Here is a 22,328-nt window from a genome sequence, read left to right as displayed (position 1 = left end):
CTCACGCTGGATTAATTTGTGTAGGGCTATGTGAAGCTCAGACTTTTGGGACACCTCTCTTCTCTGAATGTAGAATTTATTTCCAGCTCCTGTGTATTGTGGAAAAGCACAGAATTCTGTCTTGTGTTCTTACCTTACATTTTTGTCCTTCTTGCCTTTTTTTTTTTTTTTCCTAGTTTGATATTTCTACTGCATTTCTCATTGTTTCATTATTTGAAATCCAAGTGCATAAGTTCAAGTTTTGGATGAGACATTATCCTCCCCTAAATGGGTAAGGGGCTGAGGTGAACTGGGTGGGATTTGGCCCTTACAATTGCAGGGCGTCTAATGCTTCATGTGTAGTTATACTGTGCAAAAGTCATCCCTTTTGATACTACTTTTTTAAAAGATTGTAACATTTTAAGCAAATTCACAGTCTTTTCACACACTACTTCATAAATCACTCATTAACATTGCTGAATTTTACATTAAAAGTGTGTGTCGGGTCCTGGTGAGTTGTTTGTAAGTGTAGAAGAGCTCCCCTTAATTTCTCCTGCTAACTATGGTACAGAGACTCTCATTTCTCCATAGGGCTTGTTTAGTATTTTGGTACAATAATTTATTATTTTTTGATAACACCTAGAAACCCAGTTGAAGTTGAAGCCTAATTTTTTCTAAAGTGAGAGATGGCTCCTCTCCTGAATTGATTACAGCCCAAAAAAGAGATGTCTTAGGTACCTGTATTTGGTCCCGTGAGAGTGTTTGCAATCTGTGGAGTGAATGGACATCTTGGATATGTTTAGATTTATGCAGGGTGACAGCTGTGTCGTGGGGTCAGGATTTTGGGGGTTGCATACCTTGATGCAGTTCTGCATTGCTATACCTCAGCTGCAAAAGCACTCCCGCCCCTTGGTAAACTTTTCCCTTGGAAGACCCTTTTGGCTCTGAAGAATGCCTGTGCCCTTGGGTTACTTTTTAGTCCCTGTGAGGAGTTGCTGATACCCTGCCACTATTTATTTTGTAAACAGTACTCCCAAGTTGGTTACTTTGTGGTTGGAGCACCCTGGAGGGGCTGCCTCCTGCTGTTACAAAATTGCTCCCTTACGTAAGGGCTGTGTGGTGCCCTCTTTGTGCTCGGGCTGCAGCTGTCGGGGTTTGTGATCGCTGCCGGTGTGGGGATGTTGGCAATGTGTGCCACAGCCTGCAGAACACGCGGTTGTCTGCGGGGGAAGCCACCGGCAGGATAGGGACTTGGCTGCTGGAGCACCATCTTTGGAGAGCTGTGAGAGATTCAGGTAACATTGACCGAAGCGCGGTGGATGCCAGTCGTGTTTCACTTGTCTCTGTCTTTTGTGAGCTGTTCTGCGCTGTATAGTTGCTTGTAGCGCTCCTGAATGTCCCTGATGGACTATTTTAGGTTGCTGTGTAGTCCAGTGCACCTCAGGATATTTTTAGAATGACATAAAAAATGTAGAGGACCACAAAATACAAAGGCTTTGTCCTGTAGGGTGATTTTACCTTCTATTTTGTCTTCTAATGGGAAGAAAATGTATCTTTTTTAATACTTCTGATGTAGACAACAAGCTGGTGAATGTGTATAACATTTTCTGCTTAATAGCCCTGTAGTTTCTTATGCTACTTGTTATTCTGAAGAGTCATATGAAGACTTTGATTCCCACTGAGTCTCTTTTCTGTTGCCTCTCTAATGATGTTGCTATTGCTAAGTTCATGTATAGCCATAAACATAATGGCAATATTTTTGTTCTTTGTGCTATGGTGACATGTAGAAAGCCCCTAAGTTATTTTCTCCTTCAAAAAGGATAACGGCTGCTGGTATTGTAGTAGTAAAATCAAACATTAAACCTGTGTGCCTTTTGTAGTGTGAAGTCAAGAAAGTAAGGTGCATCCTCTCAATCAGGAGAGGTCTGTTCCCTACTGTCTTCTTTATCCAGAAGTTTTGAGGTAAAATCTGCCTAAGACTTTGCACTGTGAGGAGGATTTGATATTCAGAATATTCAGAATATATTTTTATTTTGATTGTCCTTTCTTTTTTTCTTTCTTTTTATTGTTTGTTCCCACTATGGAGAGATACTCTTTTAGTCTTTGCCTTATTTAATTGCATCCCTATTGCAAGTGTTTAGACATTCTGTAGATTATCAACTGTTCACTGCCTGTAACCATCCTGGCAAAAATCAGCCAAATTTCCACATAAGAGTGGACAGTTAAAAATCATATCAAAGTATCAAAAATAACCAAAATAACCAAAGCACTGTGTGCTTTGTGCTTTTTTGTTTGGTTTTTTTTTTTTTTTGATTTTTTTGGTTTGGGTTTTTTTTATTATTTTGTTTTTCCTGTGAACTCAGTGTTCTTTCTGATTGTAAGATATTAAGAGCTGGGGACTATTGGTTGTCTGTCTGTTTCTCTGCAGACAGCTGAAAATTGTATTGTCCTCTGTCCCACTTTTCTTACTACTTTTTTATCCAGCATGCTCTTTGTGTGTTCATGTAGGTATGTATGCTTTCCATGCAGTATGTTATTAGTAGATTCTGCTCCCTTATTCTCATGTGCAGCTTTTATTATAAGATTGTCTCCTTCCATTCCAAGCCAATTAGTTCAAAGAAGGTTAGATCATATTGGTTCAATTTTTCTTCTCTTTCAGGAATTTGTTTCTACCTTTCCTTTCAATCCTTTATAAGACTACCAAATCTTTTTAATTGATTCTAACTTTAAAATTTCTTAAAATAGTTCTAAATGTTAATCAAAGCTTTTGTTTGGTTTGTGGGTTTTTTTTAAATTTTTTAGTCTGTTCTTTTTCCTCTGTAAGAATATAACAGTTGAATGAGTTTGCTGTGTGTTGTACGTTTATGCATTGCATACTTATGTGTCTCCATGTCTTTATTATCAATAGAAGTAAATTGTAGCATAACACATGTAATTTTTTTTTAAATGAAGCTTATGTGTGAAAGAAGAAGTAGTCATTTTATTGAGACAGACTTGTGTTTCTCTGTCCTAGGGTTTGTGGCATAGTATGGATTTGACATCATCACAGCATAATCATCTACAAAATCAATGGGTCAGAGAATTTGAAAGACAAGAAGGTAAAATGTTTTTTATTTCACTGTGTTTCTTTGTTACACTTAAGAATATTATAAAATATAAGGAACAAAATGTCTGGCTGCCAATGAACTATCTTCTAATTAATTTTTTTCTGAAGAAGGATGTTTATGGCATTTGTAAGGAAAATGCAGCAGAGACCACTGTTGTAGTATGCTAGCAATGCATGTGGTATTTCTAATGAGTTATACCTGCATACTCTTGTCATGGCAGTTTCCTGCTGGTGCCTGGCATCTGTCCTCCAGTTACTTGACTGTGTCTGGTTCCAAGGAATGAAGCTGTGACCATGATCAAGCTCTTCAGAGAGGTTTGTTTACAGGCTGTCAGTTAGGAGAATTGGTCATTACAAGTTTGATTTCTGTCTAGACAGCCTCAGACCGTACTTTCAAACACCTTCAGGGGCTGTTGGCAGTGTTTCCTTGTTAAGTGCTTTCATGGCTGTACATCTTTGAGGATTCTAAAGCTTTGTAAATAATCCTCTTTTTAGTGGTTACCAGGACTAGGCAAGGTATTAGGACAAGTGAATATGTTTTATGATGGGGTCTAGTTATATTCTACAGCTGAGTGGAAAAGGAGGAGATTTGAAAAATTATCTTAATTATTTTCATAATATTTTTATTTAAAATCTCAGTTGAGTTGTGGTCTGTGTAGTCACAGGTAGTTCTCTTCCATGTCTATAAACATTAGTCTAAGAGAATGAGGAGACATGAATGGAAAATTTGATATCTTTACACACTTTGCCATTTCAAATTCTTTGCCAGGGTCTGGAGGTGGAAGGATGCTGAACCTGATGCATAGAGATTTGCTTGCTCAATTACTCAGAGACTGTGCCTTCCTTGTTCTCATCCTTTACTGCTTTCTCCATTTCTATTTCATTATTTCACCATTATTTCACCCAGTCTCAATATCTGTTTCCCAGGGTTCTTATTCTAGTTTGGTTTCTTTGCAAGTTTCAGTCATAGGATCATAGACTCACAAAATGGTTTGGGCTAGAAAGGACCTTAAAAACAATCTAGTTCTAAACTCCCTGTCATGGGCAGGGACACTTTCAACTAGACATGGTTGCTCAAAAGAAAGCCTTATCCAGCCTGGCCTTGAACACTCCTAGGGATGGAGCATCCACAATTTCTCTGGGCAGCCTCTTCCAGTGTTGCACCACCCTCACAATCTGAGCTCTTTATGTTTGGTGCCTTCCCTTTTGCTTATTAATTTACTTGTCATACATTCTCCAGTTTAAAACTCCTTATTTTTGTACAGGTCAGTCCTCACCCAGTCTGATAATTTCTTTTGTGGCTTTAAACAATCAGTTCTCCACACCTGCATTGTTAGATGTCTCTCTATCTTTTCTTGCATAATTTCTCATATTAGCTTTAACTCTCCTTGGCTAAATGTTTCTGAGACCAGATGCTACCACTCCTGTCTTAATTTCTTGGGATACTAAATTACTTTACCCTAGCTGAATTATGTAAATTCACACCAGAATACTTTTATCTCTGAGACAAAAGGAGAACAACAAGTTTGCAAGGTGCACTTGTCCTTGACAGTCCATCGTCTCACTTCACTTGGCCACAGCTCAGTTTTTAATCCATAAATATCTGAGGAAATGCTGACCTAGTAACCTTCTCGTAACTCCTGACATTTTAGAAGGGACACACTCCTACTTGCCTTGCCTAACAGATGTCCTAATTGATGGCAATTCCTGCCATCATTTCAAGCATCTTGGTGGAGTCCAGAGCGGTGCCTTAAATGGGGCATACTTGGAATTGAGCAAAGAGAAAAGCATCCTAACCCTGTAACTTACAGTTTAAGATAATTCAACTGGGAAGAGGTAGTGATGCAGCATCTCATTCATATTTCCTGGGTTACTTTTAAAGATACTTCTTATCTCTCCCATTTTCTTACTTTTTCACTGACTCCAAAGACTTTGCTGTAAAATGTGGAAAACATTCTGGGACCTGAGTATGTGCCCTAAGGCTGCCTCTTCACAAGTGAGTGGCCAATTTGTAGTTGGACTTTTCCTTGCTTGTTATCCTTCTAGCATCATTCCTGCAATCCTGGTTTCCTGATGACCCACCTTATTAATTTAATACTTCTCTGTTCTCTTTCTCTCCCCTCAATTAGTAGACACTGTCTTTGCTTAAGACATTGCTAAACTCAAGTGAAAACTTCTTGTGTATGGATAGAACAGAAGTTGGAGGCAACACTCACATAATCAAAGCATACATTACCTTTTTAGGGAAGTCTGTAACTCATTCTTCCCTCTCAGCCATGTGTCCAACTTTCCTATTTTCACTTCTTTAGCCTTTGCAGTAGCTGCATTTTGACAATAAATAATATATCTCAACTGTCCCATGAGAAAAGTGGTATGACGGCATGGGTTGGTGCTGTTAGCTTACTTTCAGGTCCCTTATGCAAAGGAATATTTTAGAAATCCAGAATTATTGGTAGGTGAATACTGACAGCATTTTTTTTGGGGTGTCTTCCTATCTGTCAGGAGGTTAGCTGCTTTTTATAATGTATAATAGACCATCTAATTTAAGAACAGAGCCTGCTTTTTAGTCAAAGAGAAATAATGTAGTTATTATTAGAAATTAAGTAGCTTCTGAGCCTAGACTTGGAGATGTTTTCAATGACAGACAGACATGATGAGGTACTTGGCAAACTTGAATTTGTTATGTGTTCATGAGATAAAATGACCACAGTACTTCTTTTTCATCCATTTAATGGTTTTTAGATGACCTTTGACTCATAGGGCTGGGATATCAGTGGTGTAAATTTGAAGTTGGAAACACACCTCTCAAGCCTGGGTAAATACATAGACTGGATACTGTGAGCAAACCCTTCTCCTGTTCTTGTGTCCTCATGCTCTGGGCTAAGTGCATCTTGTCTCTTGTCTGAGAAGAGACTGCCTGTGGGAGGCAGTTTTGTGTTTCTGCATTTCAAAGTATAAAGTTTCAAGCATTTTGTTACCCTGACATGGTATCTCAGGTTAAACAATATAATACAAGCCTTCATTGCCATCACTTCAGCAGACTGAGATTGTGATGAATGTAGTGGAATGCATTACATGATGATATCCCTTTTGGTAGGTAGGGATGAAGCAAGGTAAAATTGACTGTGCAGTTTAGACATGTTGAATGGTACTTTGCTTTATATTCTTAGAAAGGTGTAGGTTACATTTGACTTTGTGAAGTCAAGAACAGGATTAGCTTTCCCTCCTAACACCTTCCTGTGAGGGTCCTTAGGCTATAATGGAATAAAATAGAAATAAGTGGAATGAAATAAAGGTACTAAAGTGATGCTACCTGAAATTTAGGGACTATGTTGTGATTCAGGATAGTGTATGTTTCTATGAAGCCATCTGTAGTGCTTGTAGGACTAGGGCTCTGATCCTGGCATGTCAGTAGCTCAGTAAAAATTCTGAGACTCCGAAGTCCCCTATTATTGTGACCTGTATGTAGTTTAGGATAAACTTGGTGTGAGACATTGGAAACACATGTAGGGGTTTATTGGGATACCTTGGGATGATTTCTATCACTGGAGTAGTGTAACTCTTCTCCAGTCATTTCTTGCAGTCACAGAACTGGTTGTAGGTTTGTTCCCTTACTGACCAGTTTTCAGGTATCCCCCTGACTTTGGGATCTATAGATAGCTATAATAAATACATTTAATATAAGCAATATGTATTTTATATATTATTTCTAAATTATATAAATAAAACACAACTTAAATACTTTGTTTGGATGACACCACTCCTGTGTGTCCAAAGTGGGGGTGATCTGAAGAGTCCTGGATATTATGAATTCTTGGAATCTCTTGGAAACACTCCAGTGTTACTCAGTAATATCAGCACTGGTAGTCCTCCTTTGAGGAGGCAATTGCTGAGAAGTCATAGAGCAGCCATCTTCACAGCTGTTGATGCATGGTATTAAAATATTTGTAAGGACAAGTGTAAATGGTAAACTTTAAATCTAAACCCTACAGGTGAGAGTATACTGCTTCTGAAGACGGGAGAATATGTTGCTGTAGGGCTGAACTTTGTCAGGTCAAGATCATGCTGAAGTTTTAGATTTCATTCCTTTTGCCAGTTGGAGAAAATCCATCAAAGCAGGAGAGAAGCAGAAGATGACTGGATCTTATTTCCTTATGGCATTGGGCTGTGACACCATTTGACCTCCTGAGATAAAGCAGTCAGGCCAATATTTGAAAGAGACTGTTATTTTTCCTCCCTGTAGGCTGCTCCCATGAATCAATGGCTTATTTTTTTTTTTTTTTCCTGAATGAATGCTTCTTCTAAGCCACTAGCAAAGTACTTGGAGTATGTTTTGCTGCTCTACGTGTTTTTTGTGAATGATTCTGAAAATGGAGATATGGAGTGCTAGTATATTCTTCACAGCTTTCATGGTGAAAGAGTCCTTTTATTTTTATAGCTATGTTTTAGTTCAGACTAAACTAGAACGGGTTTAGTTCTATAGTATCTAGTGGTAATTTTTTTAAAATATGATTTTGATTTTGTCCCCTTGTCCTTAATACTTTTTTTTTGCATTCTAAATGTTGTTTTGAAATGCCTGTCTCTACTCCCTTTTCATTCAGTGGAGAATTCAATATTGTAGGCAGTATCACTAGGGTTGCAGTGAGGGATTTAACATCTGCTTTTAGCTGATGGAAGACACCCAACTGAATTTTTAGTTTACCATTTCTGATGCAGCTGTATGCTTCCAGGCATGATTTTATGTGACAAGTGGTATAAATAGCTGATCATGTAGCTTGTTTCTAAACAAGCAATATTTCTACTCATTCTAAGGAAAATTGTGCACATAAGGATTGCCTTCATTTTTATAGAAAAGTTGCTGCAGTTTGAAATTTGTTCCATTCTGACCTGGTCTATTTTCTGTTATTTTCCTTCTACCTTCCCTTCCCTACTTGAAGGACTTCTCCACCTTTCTCTTAGCAGAACTCACATAATTTTCTTTAGGTTTTGTTCTCATAATAACGTTTTAACGTTTAACATTGCTTAACATGACGTGTGAATGTGTCAGCAAAATCCTCTGGTTCCCTACACAGGGTTTTGCAGCTTGACACACATTTCTTACCTAACCTGCCACTGACTTCACAACTCCAGTCTTCCACATGATCAGTACATCTGTTTGGAGAACTTTGTCTGCATTTCAGTTGCTTTGCCTTTGAGAATGATGTTTATGCTTATTTGACATAGTTGATTCAGTGAGTATGTGTCAACAAGGGAGCTCATGGAACATGCTCCAAAGATGGTAGACTTCTATAACAAACAATGCTTTATCTAAAATATTCCAAAGAACACTGTAAGCAATTAATTTATTAGGCAAAAAGTGTTAAGAAACTTACAGGTATTCTTGAAGAATTTGGGGCATCTATAGGTGGTAACTTTTTGTACAGAAGTTCAAGACAAAGGAGTTTGCTCTGTTTCACTAAAAAAATTGTCTCAAATTCTATGTTACTTCAACAGGATCAAACTGCCTCATCTTACTGTAAATAAGGTTCTGGCACTAGAAACTCTGGTGGTTTCTGTGTTTGCTCATGCAAATTGATGAATAGGCTGAAGAAAATCTGTGTGTATACCACTTCCATGCTTCTCCACGTCACAGAAGAGGGGTGAGGACAAACCTATCCGGTCAAACAGAACCTGTGTGTTTGTCTTCTTCTGGCTCTGTGAAGAAGCCAATCCTGGCAGACTTTTAAGTTCTAATGGTTCAGTACCTGTGCTCCAGTAGTATTGCTGGAAATGCCCACTATGCACTTCCATTCTTACAAGAGCTGATAGACAGGTCAGTCAAGCCTTCTCTTCTCTTATCCTCCCCTATTCTATTGATGAGTCATCTCTTTTTGTCTTAAAATGTCATTAGAGTCCATTCATTGACTCATAATTTCAGGATTTTTTGTTGTGAATAAGAGAATATTCACTAACACAGAGGTAAATGCTTCCAGGAGAATAACCCCCTTTCAGCTGTTCACACCTGTTATCAGGGAACTAGCTTGATGAAAGTAGAATTTTCTTAAAGTTTTCAGGTATTAAAAGAGTTCATCCCATTTGGATTTTACTTACTCTTACAACAATTTTTGTGTCACTTAAAAGATTTCCCACTAGTTCTTTATTTTTCTATTCTCACTACTTTGAGGACAGTTAGAGAAAAATTAATTTATTTCCTTTTGTGCATTCCCACGAGAAGTTGTTGTGAAAGATAAAAAGGAGCAAACAGAGCAGTGTTTTTTGCTGTTCAAAGGGAAATATGTATGAAATAAGTGAAATAAGTGAATCTGACTAAAACTCTGCACTCCTTTTTTTGTCAGCACTCTGTCAGGGTCATAAGCATCCTGCTGCTGATAAAGTTTCTCCTTTGGCCCTTGTCTAACATATGATAACTCTGACTTAACAGATGCTATTTTTGGTTCTTCCCAATAGTAGTGTTTTCTTAAAGGGAAATAGAAAAAAAAAACTAAGACATGTAAGCTTTTCCAGGAAAGCCACCTGGAAGATTACCAAAAGGATAAGATGGGAAAAAATGCAAGTGCTGTTATTAGTCAGCAGGTTCGGGATTCTTCTTTCAGGGCTACAAGTAGTGTTCAGGAAGAGAGCAGTGGGTTACAAACTCTATTAGTGTAGGTGCTATGCAAACCTGAAGTAAAAAGTTTGCTAAGCCTGTAGGGAATAGGTGGGAAGTGTTTACTGAGTGCTAGAGGAGCAGCTGGAATACTGCTAAAGTTTTATAGATCTTCTTGCAGGAGCTTTATAAGTTAAGACCTAGTAAGTTACCAGCTTCTCAACAAAATTGGATCCAAAACAGATGTCAAGGGAGGAAGAATCAAGAAAAATGGTTGTAATTGAAAGGTAATAGAAAGAATAGCTTTTACTTCCACAGCTAGTAATGATCACAGAACAAGATCAAACTGCTTTAAGCAATTGGAGAAGATTAAAAGCAGGCTACATCTCATATGCTTGGAAACAGGATGATCTATTAAATACACTTATGATATGTGTAATAAGACAGCTTTTTATTACTTCTTTCATAAGAAAAAGATTAATTTTGCCCTGAAGCAGCATTTCCCTGGCACTTAGCTCATGTTTGTCAAGAGCTCCCTGATTACAGGCACAGTGATGCATGTGTTTTCTCCCAGCTTAATGTTAGAGGCTTGAAGAGGCTGACACATACTGCTTGTTTTCCAATATCTTAAAATACCATCATTTCAATGTTGAGCATTTTATTTTAGTTACATTTCTAAAATATATGAAAACTTGATTTTTCCAGTAATATATGCATGGTATTATTTTTAATTTTGCAGCATCCCATGATCAGGGTTCTTCCCTCCCTGCAATAAATTCTACAAGTACTGTGGTTGGTTAATCAGTTTTTGTTGGGTTTTTGTGACTTAGTGTCAACATATCAAAATCAAATATTTTTGTTTTTATTTCCTTGTTTGCTGCTATTCTCTAGTTTCCTGTGATGCTGAAATTTGAGTTACAAGCTTAAAGCCCTGGCTAATGAGCCTGAGCAGCTTCCTAATTTGGTAGTTTGGTATCATCTTTTTCTTTGTTCACCCCTGCTTTTGTTCTTTGGGCTTTGTATCCCAATGAAGGAAAATAGATTTTGTTCATAAGTTATCACAACAAAAATACTGAAGCATATGGCAAAACAAATGACAACACTTTGGGTCGCTATGTCCTGTGACTGCGATGATTAGAGGGGGAAGAAAATGTGAAGAATCTTCAGTAAAACAAAGTGTTTTATGTTGACAGAAGCGTAAATGGTTTCATTTTCAACAGCTAGCAGATCCCAAAATTAATATCTGTGATTCTGATGGGAGCTGCAGGCTTGATACAGAAACTCTGCTTTGGACAAGGCAGTAACTGAGTTACCTAAATCTCTAGCATGCTTTCTAGAAGGTGTACTTTGTAAACATCTTTTTCTTTCACTGGTTTGCCAACAGACCATAGCTGGCAATGAAAGAAAAATTCCAGCAAAAACTTGGAATGAATCTAGACTTTGCTAAGCAAATGTTCTAGACAGCTTCTCTTACATATTTTTTTCCTGACATTGTGGTGCAGTTTTGTGTGATGGTGGCAAAACTGAAACTAGCTTGGTATTCCGCTAAAAAGGAATAAATACTCTTCTGTTTGAACAGTTATCCAGGATTTTGTTAGCTATCATAAATATTCTTTGCTTAGCAACAGGGATGGCATTCAGGATATCAAGCCAACTGGAAAGAATCCCTCTGACAGGGCTCTGTTGGGGTGGGTGGATAAGCTTTCCTGACAACACAAGTGCTTTCACTCCTGTCTGTCATAATTTGTGTTGCTAGGATCTGTTTCACAAGTTTTGTGACAGACTTATAAATGATATTCTGGTTCCTTTTGTTTAGTGTCAAAAAGAACCATAATATGGGGAAAGTGAACAGTAAAAGGACATGCAAAACAATGAAAAATCCAGGTGCTTAAGACTGTGAGCGTCTACGCTAGGGCAGCTGTTCTTGGAGGGAAAAAGAAGTTTAAAGATTTCCTTTGGGCTGCTGAAATTAAAAACAATGTATGTTAACATTCCCCTTCTTTACTTTTTATGAATTTGGCTGCTTCAGCGAAACACGAAAGAAGTTATTTAACCACACACTGAAAATTTCAATTAGAATTCAGGAGAATTGCTGTGTACCATGCTAACTATTAATGGTGAAAAGTGTTTTATTCACAGATGTAATTTATATTCTTGCTTCCAAATCAGCTTTTCAATATGAATTGGTAGTTTCATTATCAGCTCACTCAGCCTCTTTGACCTCTTATACTTTTGCTTGCAGGGGAAAAAGAAGATGAACAGATAGTTGCAGAAATCATGGGGAGGCGTTTTTTTCCTGATCTTATAGCTTATAAGACCTGGGAGGGCTTTCACTTTGCTGGCCATGAGATAAGAATTACCGAAGCCACTGATTGTTACGGGGCAGTCGTCTGGCCATCGGTACAATATTTTCGTAGTATTGTTGTTTTTCATTTTTGGAGCTGTCTAGCATTTAAAAGTTTGTTTTGTATAATAAATATGCTTTTTTATATGCTATAAACCCAAGTAAATAATTCTGTGCTTCTCTGTCTCTGTTCTGCAAATCCCAAACCTGAATTTAACCTGGTTTTGTGTGAATTCATGTTTCTCAAAGCTTACTTGTTATTCCTTGAGCATGCCCCAGTCATGAAAGATGTATGACTTGTGTCCCCGCCTCACTTGCTGATAGCTTTTAATCTTATTAGCCAATTACAAGCATATTTTGAAAGAAATATGGCAGTTTTATGATGATTGCGTTTCTGTACATTTTATAAATACAGATGGCTGTGTAGCAGGCAGATCCAGGTTGCGAAAACAACTGTGATACGAGCTCACAAGGTGTTAGCACTCACAGAAGCTACTCAACCTACTCATGTAAGGAACAAATACACCTTGTTGATACATAGACATGGGAAAATGTTCAGCTGGAGCTTTCAGTTTCTTAAACAGCTAGAAATCTAGTTGGAGAGAACCATTGTCTTTGGCTCTTGATATAAGAACCATCAACACATTCACGGTATAAGGAGTCTTCTTCAAGTTTTGAATCTGTACAATGTAGCAATCTTACAGTTTTGAAATAATTAATTGAGTAATTGAATAATAGTAAGGCTGAAAGAAATCTCCAGGGAGGTACCACCATGCATGATGAAATTTGTATCCCTATAGGAGAGACCCAGGATGCTCCATTTCTTTCCCAACTGCCTCAGCCTTCTAGGATCATACTGGTTTTTAGAAGTATGAACATAGTTCAGCTGGGGATAATTGTCCTACTCTTTTGTTTTGAAGTCCAAATGATATTCCTGGTTTTAGAAACCCTGGACCAGTCACCTGTACTATATGTTTTAGTGACCTCAGTGCATGTCATCATGGAAATTTTGGCTGGCTACCATTTACTTGCACAAAATCATAGACTTCACTGAAAAACATGTTTTTTTATCTGGAAGGGCTTGGCCAATTTTGTTGTGGAAGGAAGACAACCCTTCAATCTTTGTCTCATAATGTTCTTCCTTCCACTTCCATCTAGCTGTGCTTGAAATCTCCTGAAAAATGTCAGCCAAATTTGTTGAGAGTGCGGAAACTTTAAGGAAAGTAAATTTTCTGCATGTTTCATGGAAAGGAATGCAGATTTCAAAATTTCTCTGAAAATTTCTCAGAAACTTTGATTATGCCAGCCAGTTTCTACAACAGAATATGGCAAAACCCTGAATGAAGGAATTATAGGAATTATTGTAACTAGGAGGAAATCCAAATATAAGGTCAAAATAATGTCAATATAATGTCAAGTATCAGACCCAGTCTTTAGGAACCTGACTTAAATTATTCCTGGTTCTCAAAGGCTGATTTCTATATCAAAGTGCTGTTGATTAAGTGATATAAGTAAGTTCTCCTTACCTTCTCTTCTGTGCTCTGAATTAAGAGGTAGAAAACAAAACCTTTGTTTGAATTTCTAGCATGTTAACATTGGGTCAACAATACTTCTGTTCCTTTCCTTCTCATTCTTAGTTAAAAGCAAAACTAGTTTTGCTGTCCCTGAGCAAGCTGCTAATAATTGCCTTTCCAAATGGTCATCTGTATTGTGAGAGAATGTGGCAATCATCCTATTTGTCAATGCAGATTATACAGCTATCAAAGTCTGAGAAAAATATGGAAGAAAATATGGAAACTATCTTTATGAGAGAAATAAAAGTACCAATTTCTATTTCACCAGTGAACTAAAACTCACTAGTCAGTGTGAGTGGCAGAAAAGCTGAAGAAGATTCCTAATAATTTTAAAATTAACTGATTTTAATTAACACAGTTTATGTGTAAGGAGTCTGTTGTAGATGATCTTTGTGGCTATATTACCATTAAAGTTTGTTAAGCTTAACAAGGTAAGAAAATAGAAACTGCAAATAATCTGAACCAGAAGAAAAGGGGGTAAATCTATTGGTCCCTTTTGAGCCCTAACAATAATTAATTATTGTCAGAAATAATTGACTATTGGAAGAACTTAACAAGGGTTGTTAAGGGTGGATTTTCTCTCACAAGCAGTTTTATATCAAGATGTTTTTGTGAAGGACAGATTTTATCTCAACCAGAAGTAAGTCCAGTTATAAGCAGGAACTGGTGACTGGAATTTTACAACTCATGTCATGTGTTGTGACAGATTATCGAATTGCAGTTGCTCCTTCTGGCTGTAATAATTCATAGACCTATATGGAGTCATGTTGTAGCATTTATTTTGTGACCTATAGAGCCCAAAGACATGAGCTGTGGTCCTTTAGGGATAGATCTTGAATGACTATTGCTCATTTGAATGGACAACAAATTTTTTGCATGCTTTTAAAAGACAATTCAAATTTAGTAAAGGGATTTATTTCATTAATTTTATCAGTATGTTTATGGATTTCCTCCCCTACAGGCTCTTGTTCTGTGTTATTTTTTGGAAACTAATTCTAAACAATGCAATTTGGTTGACAAAAATGTGATTGAAATTGGAGCTGGAACTGGCTTGGTCTCCATAGTAGCCAGTTTGCTGGGTGAGTATGTGGTATTTATCATGCTCTTGGGAACACCTCTCAGAGGAACAGAGAAAGATGAAGGATGTGGCTTGGTTCTTCTAAGAGAGTGTTGTTTGAAAGCTTCCAGGAGCAAGAAACAGTAAATTCTAACAGGCTTGTTTGGAAACATGCTTTGTTGTTTTTTTTTTGTTTTTATTTTTTTTTTCTGAGAGTGTATTGATACAATAAAGGAGGTCCCAGTAGATATGTTGTCATTAACTGTGCTAAACTGGGGATCAAAATAAGAAATTAGTGGTTTTGCAGGATGTCAATGGCAAATATATTGAGCCAGATGTAGGTATGACCAGTGCATCCCCTTCCTTTGACCAAACAGCTCTTGGATGCCAGGTCACCTTCTATCCATTTGTGTTTCAGTATTTTCCTTCAGCAACTTGATCTTTCTGCTACATTGTTGTGTTTTCTCTTATAGCACCCTATTCATCTTGGAGAGTAATCCAGGTCAGTGTGTTCTGCATTTTAACAGAATTTTAGCTTTTGTTAGTCTGAAAAAAGCTGCTTCTTGTGTGAGAAGGGAAGAACCTGAGGTAATGCTTAAATCTCATGCTGACTTCTGGGATCCAGTAATTGGTATTCATCAATCCCTAGTCAGCCACATCAAGATACAGGAAGTATCTGATATCTCCCCACCAGCTGCATTTAGGTGGCAATCTGTAGAGTAGAACTGTGAGGGAGCAAATATTTATTTTAAGCACAATGTGTAAGAGTTATTGGCAGCATCTACATTTTTTATTGCCTTCAGTGACAGTTAGCCGATAAAATCAGTTCCTAGTGCAGTGGCTTTTGTGAATAGGCTTTTACTCAAGTCTTGATGTATATTCAAATATTATATTTGTTTTCTCTGTGTCACAGGTGCCTTTGTGACTGCCACAGATTTGCCAGAACTACTGGGAAACCTTCAGTACAACGTTCTCCAAAATACAAAGCAGAAGTGCAAGCACCAGCCTTGTGTTAAGGAGCTGTCTTGGGGAATTGATCTGGAAAAGAACTTTCCTAGATCTTCCTGTCACTTTGACTACATTATGGCTGCTGATGTAGTTTACCACCATCCATTCCTGGATGAACTCCTCCTAACCTTTGATCACTTGTGCAAGAATGATACTGTTATTCTGTGGGCCATGAAATTTAGGTTGGAGAATGAGAACCGATTTGTGGACAGATTTCAGACACTGTTTGACTTAGAGATGATTTCCAATTTTCCCAGTTTGAACATAGCCTTGTATAAAGCAATGAGGAAAGGCAGGATGAAAGCCAGACCTTCCAAACAGAAGGTCTGAAAGAGAGATACCGGGAGGTGACACTTTCTGCTCTTCTGCAGCTTTTTCTCTCTTTAATAATTTCCATTTTAGTAGCTGCTGACACTTGAATGACATTTCTAGAGATAGGTAAAACAAATCATCAAATTCTAGTGCATTCCTCTAAATTCCTAAATTCAATTTGCCAATAGTGTTACACACAGAAGAGTTACATCTGTGACATTGTCTTGACTTTTATTGTGGAAAGCTGACAATTCTAATAACTTTTACAAATCTTACCATTATTGTTATGGGTCATATAATGAATATTTCCAAAAGTTTTCAATTTCAACTTTGAACAGAATCTTCAAAATTCCAACAAGTATTTAAAAGTGTAGACTATAAACCTTTGTATTTAAAAGTTTTGGTGTTAAATCTGATATTTCCTCATTCTCACTATCATGTTAATCCTTCCTTTGAATACTCTTAATAGGAGCTGAGAAAACCTCACCACCTGGAAAACACACTATTGAGATAAAGGGATAGAATGTATTAGCTACTCTTAATGTAATAATTATGCTGTATTTTTTATTTATATTTAGGGTTTCTTTAACACACAGCCATGCACATGAGGCAAGAGGGAGTTAAATGTTTTGTTGCTTGAACAAAGGTCTCATATTAGAAGCATACAACATATCACCAGCTGCCCTTTACAAAGACTTTTAATTCTTGGTCTGGAGATCTGCTCCTCCAAAAATAGACGGTTATCTGAACCTGAGGGAACAACAGTGGAAAAAGGACAGTGGCCATCAAGAGAGGAGCTTTGCACTGCTGGTGGCTGGAGGCAGAAAACTAAACCAGCCTTTCATGGTGTGGCTGAGGCATGGATAGGCTTAGATATTTGTTTTTTAGTACAAACAAAATATTTTTCTCCTAGACACTCCGTACTGCATGCTCCTATTTTCAGTATCCTATCCAAGAGTTTTCTTTTGGGGAGATTAATAAAATCATTCTTTCCACACACCATATTTTCTGATTCTATTTGTAGTTGATTTTGAGGCCTTCAAGGCTAGACAAGAGCTTTGTCGCCTCTACTCTAGCAGGCAACTGCCCTAGTAATGTGGAGGCTCTGGGGACTGTCAGTATTTATTTTTTTAACTCCTATCTGTATTCTCTCAAGGAGTTTTTTATTTCTTACTGCTGACTCCCTGAACATATTATTATTTCTATCTTTGCTTGTGGCAGATGCATGTTACTTATTTACTCTGACACAAGTCTGGGGCAGAACTGTGGTAAATGTGATGTGGAATGTACTTTTTTGTCCCAGCTGAACACTGGGGCCTGGTGTTAGAGGTGAAGTGTTGCAGAGAGGAGAGGCTGATCTGCCAAATTTTTCCAGTGTGAACTGGATATCCTAGGGCATCCTTGGTGAAACACAAAGGGTGACCCTAGGATAAAACTAAAGCAATTAATAGCATGCCTTACCCAGAAGCAAAATGAAAAGCAAGATAGTCAAGTCTATTTTTTAACCTCTCCTGCTGAGAAATCACATGTGGGATTTTGGGCTGGAAGTTATTAGAGAAAAATCTAGTCCTGACCGGTAAATTTCCTGTGACAAAGTTTGTAGATAGAATCCTTTACTGGATCAATCACTATAGCTAGAAAATTAGACTCGATACTGGTTGACAGAGAGTATTACCCTTATGCATAATGTTGCTTTGCATATGTCCTTAGATAATTACAGCTGTAGAAAAACAGACTGCAGAATGGAAATATTTGGAAATATTTTTTTTCCACATTGTGTAATAGAAACAGTTTAATATAGGCAAATAAAGAAAAAACCAGGGATCTCTGCCATTGCTTGATTACCTCTCTCTGCTTCTTTCCTCTTACTTGGTCGCAATCATCAAATCTACTGCAATTGTAACCATAATCCTTGTATCCAGAAGGACATCTCAGTCTACAAATGTTTCATGGATAAATGGATTGGCTGTATAATTAGTGAAATGACCTTGTGAACTCCAAAATGATGAAGGCTAAAGAGGAAGACTACAGCAAAGTGGTTAAGTGTGATTGCTTTTAAATATCTGTCCTGCTGACTAGCCCTCCTGTTTGTGCCACAGACTGACCCCTGCTGAGCTGCTGCTGAATTCCAAGAGGAGAAGTGTTTGTCAAATGGAGTCAGGATTCAGCACTTCAGGCCCAACAGCTTGTTAATATGTACTGGAATGTAACATCAGCTCTCTTTCTCACAAGTCTGCCTAGCACCGCTGTGTGAAGCTTCCTGGGAAATCTCTAGTGACTGGCTGCTCCATTGTGCAGCCACTTTTGTCCTCTGGTGTGATGGGCAGGTTATTAGCCATGACCAGTGGAGGGTGAGCTTGTATTTGGCATTTGCCCATGGAGTTTATTTCTGCTCTTTGAGAATAAGTCTCACATAAATGTCAAGTATTGCTGACCCCTAAAGTCAGTCATAATTTTAATAACCACTTATTCTTTATTCTAATAGCTCAGATAAAGGATCAAACTGTCATTCAGTGCATTATATTGCTAATAGAGATGGCATTTGTAGCTGTAGTTTCTGAAAGGCAGGGGGCAAGAAGGTCAGTTATATTTGTGGGTGAGAGCTCCACTTTTAAAGAATGTGAGAGAATCTGCTTATGCTGGTAGGCTTCTTCAGTCTCTTATAGGGTACTATGATAATCAAACTAATTTAAGAGATAAATTTGGATGTATGGTATAGGTTCAATCCATTCCTTGGATTTTATGTATTTCAACCTAAAAGCAACAGTATATTTAAGTAACTTAATGGTATTTGCTAAATTTTCCTTAAACAATATGTTTTTCAAGTGCTAACATTTTCAGGAAGGGTTCTTTTTGTATAAAGTATATGTAGGTTTACTATTACAGTGACTTACTTTGCTGCTTATTTTATATTTTCATCAAAATTTTCTACAAATCTTTGCCTTTTTCCTCTTAGAATTAAAGAAACAAACATTTTAAACGTAGTAGTTTCCATATGGTCATATTGTGGTTTTGTCTCTCTCTTGCTGAATTTCAGTTTTGCAGCCCTGAGTGATTTGGTTTTGCTTGCATTATTACACCCACTCACTTGGGCTTTTACCTCTTATAACAACTGTAAGAAAAAACTGTAGCTGCTGAAAATTTAGAAAGAAAATATTCAAATGACAGTACAGATCTACTGTGCAGACCTTATTTTCATTTAGAAGCAGTAATGGAGCCCCAGCCTAAGAAATACAACTGCTAAAAATACCCAAATAACTGCCCCTGGCCCAAATGGCAGTTGAATGATGAACAACTTGTATTGGCCATTATACAAGCCCTAGTCAGTGCTAGGAGAGCAAAAAAGACCAAAGAATACCACGTGTGTCCTCCTGAATGGATCTTTATTGTGTCACATTGAGTATGTCATCACATCTGAAGAAATAGTAAATTTACCAAACAACCAAAGACCTCAAAACCTAAATGGATTTTGAAGTCACCAATTTAAAAGTCACCAATTCAGCTAACACCATTTGAACTCTTGAGACCTGAATGGTGCAGGACCTTTCCCTATTCAGCCACTGCAACCGCACTGGTAACCTTGAGGTGCTCTCAAGATAAGTTCAGTGACAAAGAAAGAAAGAAGCTGTCATGATGTCATTGCTCCATGGGTGTAATTAAGAAATTGACATGTTCATTCTTATAATGAGTCTGTGACTTCAGGGAAATGTTGTTAGACAGGTGTAAAGCAAAGATGAAACTGAGCTAAATGTCAAGGGATTTAAACCTCACTCACAGGGGAAAGTCCAGTGCCAAAGTTCTTTCACAGTAAAAATAACATTACCTGTGTTCCACCTTGCTTGAACTGTTTACATTAAGAAAAAAAGTAAATTAATTTTATTATTGCATAAAAACAAGTACTTCTGTGCCACTCTAGATAAATTATAAGCACCCTAAAAGTATAAGGACTCAGCAATCAATAGGCCAGAATAAAAGAACAATTTTTCCTTTTGCATAGTTCAGCCATCCAAACATACAGTACATTGACTGCATTGGACTGGAATTTTAGAATCATTCAGGTTGGACAGCACCTCTGAAGGTTATCTAGTCCTGCCTTCTGCTCACATATTCAAAGCTTGAACAGGTTGCTCAGTTTCTCAGTTGTATGTGAAAATCCTGAAGAAAGAATATTCTACAATACACCTGAGCAGCTTGTTAATTTCTTCCCCCCCACCTCACATATCCAACTGGAATTTCTCTTGCTGCAACTGGGCATCTGTCCATTGTCATTTTGCAGCACACCTGTGGCTTTATCTTCTCTACAACCCTCTTGTTACTTAGCAGCAGACAGCTATGGGATCCACCACTCAGGCTGAAGAAACCTAGTACTCTCAGCCTTTTGCTTCCTCCAGCCCCTTAACCCTTTTAGTTCTCCTCTGCATTCTCTTTAGTTTGTTGAGATTCCTGTTACCAGTGGCTCCACAAGCTGACAGAGTCCTGCAGATAGGACACCACTGTGCCATGTAGAAGGGTGATGGTCACTTTGGCCACACTCTTGTCAGTGCAGTTAACTTGCATCAACTGCAAGCCTGCAGTGCTGTCTTTGCTCCTGTTCCATCAGGACATCCAGTTCCTCTTCTGCAGATGCAGTCCCTAGGTTGTCAGCTCATGAGTTGGCATGAGTTAAAGCCTGTGCTTTTGCCTCCTGTTACTCTGCTGGACCTTATGTAGATTTTATTGGCCTATTCTTTTCCATCTGCCAAAGTTCCTCTGCACAGCAGCTCTGCCCTTCCTCTGTTTGGTGTCTTGGTAGCATTTAATTTCAGTTAATGTCACGTTTTAGAGTTGGTAGCACTCTTAGAGTGACATCATCAGCCAGCTTCCTTGGCATACTCAGGACACTGCCTTGCCTCACAGATTTCAGTGTGCCCAGAGGGCTTAAGTGGATGCCAGTTTGGTTGTCCCTATGCCTACTGCTTTCATCAAATTCTATCACTAAACAGGAAAATACAGGAATATTGAGAGCTGGCCTTGCCAATAAAGACCAAGGAATGGAATAACTCAGCCTTTGTCATGTACTTTTTTATACCCTACTTCACTCAGCAGTAAAGTCACATTTTCAGTTGTCTTCCTTCTGCTGTTCATGTGTTCACATCATAACTTCTTATCCAACCCTGGCTTTCCTAACTCATGCTCTGCCTGTTTGAGCAATGGCTCTTATTCCTCCCTGGTAGCCTATCCATGTTTCCACTTTTTGGATATTTGTTCTTTTTTCCATTTTAGCTCAGTCAGAATATATTCCTTTTCATACATGCTATTTTCTTGCAGAATTTTCTTGGCTTTCTACATGATAGGATAGACCAAACATCATTGAGGAAGTTGCTCCTGAATATTAGTTAACCTCTTGATACTTTTACTCTTCAGGGTAGTCTGCAATGAGATCTCATCTATGCATTCCTTGAAGCCTTCTCTCTGGAAATCTAATTCTTTAGAATATTTGTTAATGTCATAGAATCTAAGTGATTTTTCCTAGTACTTACCTTCTTCTTCTCTTCTCAGACCCTACAACCCTCATTTCAGAGTTGCTGCAGTCAATGAAGACACAAGCTCTATTTATGAGACCATTATGAGTAGAATTTCCAGCAGAGCACTTTCCCTATCTGGCCACTCCAGCACCTGCTTCAAAAAAATTGATTTTTGATGTCAAAGCACTCCAGAAACCGCTTGAGTTGTTTGAAGCGTTGCAAGTTACCATTCCAAGATACATCAGGGAGGATTAAAGTCCTTGTGAGAACCTGGGACCACGGTCCTGCTGCTTCCTCAGACTGTTTAAAGAAGGCTTGCCTAGCACCTTTTCTGTATGGAGTGGTCTATAGCAGATGTTTCTGTTGAGCTTCTCTCTGATCTGACCCATAAGCTTTTGGCTCCACCCTTTGTCTAATTGACAGCAGGGTGAGATCTGTTTGATTCTCCTCTCATAGAGTGCGAATCCACTCCTGCTTTTGTCTTCTTTTCTTTTCTTGTCCTCCTTAAAGACCTGTGGATCACAGCACACAAGTTGTGCCATTTACCTGAAATACAAGACCCTAAAATACACCAGTGTGACTATGACTACCTCTGAGGAAGAAAGGAAATCAAGAGGGAAGTAAATCAGTGTCCTGGGATGACTTTATGATGCTTGTATCCCAAATCACCTGATTTATGTTACATATTACTTAAGGATTACTTAAGAGATCCTGCAGTCTTAGGGGCTATCCAGGCACAAAGTTCAAATGCATTGAAATCCTGAATACTTATGTCCTAGAAGGTCCATAATTAGATTAATTTTCTAGAGCTATTAATTCATTTTTAGAGATTATTAACTTCTAGTATGAGATGGTTAT

General features: G+C 38.0%; 1 protein-coding gene across 1 annotated transcript; it reads left to right on the top strand.

The window, feature by feature from the left end:
- Positions 1-1,266: 1,266 nt before the first annotated feature.
- On the top strand, positions 1,267-17,810 carry LOC107204553 (protein-lysine methyltransferase METTL21E-like). Its single transcript, XM_015627948.3, has 5 exons — positions 1,267-1,274; positions 2,993-3,077; positions 11,914-12,071; positions 14,551-14,668; positions 15,560-17,810. Exons 2-5 carry the CDS (start codon positions 3,008-3,010, stop codon positions 15,982-15,984), a joined length of 771 nt encoding a protein of 256 aa, XP_015483434.1. The 5' UTR covers positions 1,267-1,274; positions 2,993-3,007; the 3' UTR covers positions 15,985-17,810.
- The last annotated feature ends 4,518 nt before the right edge of the window (positions 17,811-22,328 follow it).

This window comes from Parus major, chromosome 1 (assembly GCF_001522545.3).
Source record: "Parus major isolate Abel chromosome 1, Parus_major1.1, whole genome shotgun sequence".
Taxonomy (NCBI): domain Eukaryota; kingdom Metazoa; phylum Chordata; class Aves; order Passeriformes; family Paridae; genus Parus; species Parus major.
The sequence above is the reverse complement of the archived record's forward strand: the minus strand, read 5'-3'. Positions and strand labels throughout refer to the sequence as shown.

Coding starts and splice junctions, on each gene's coding strand:
- LOC107204553 (XM_015627948.3), top strand. CDS start 3,008: ATGGATTTGACATCATCACAGCATAATCATCTACAAAATCAATGGGTC. Junction 12,072..14,550: donor GGGCAGTCGTCTGGCCATCG/GTACAATATTTT, acceptor CCTCCCCTACAG/GCTCTTGTTCTGTGTTATTT. Junction 14,669..15,559: donor CATAGTAGCCAGTTTGCTGG/GTGAGTATGTGG, acceptor TCTGTGTCACAG/GTGCCTTTGTGACTGCCACA.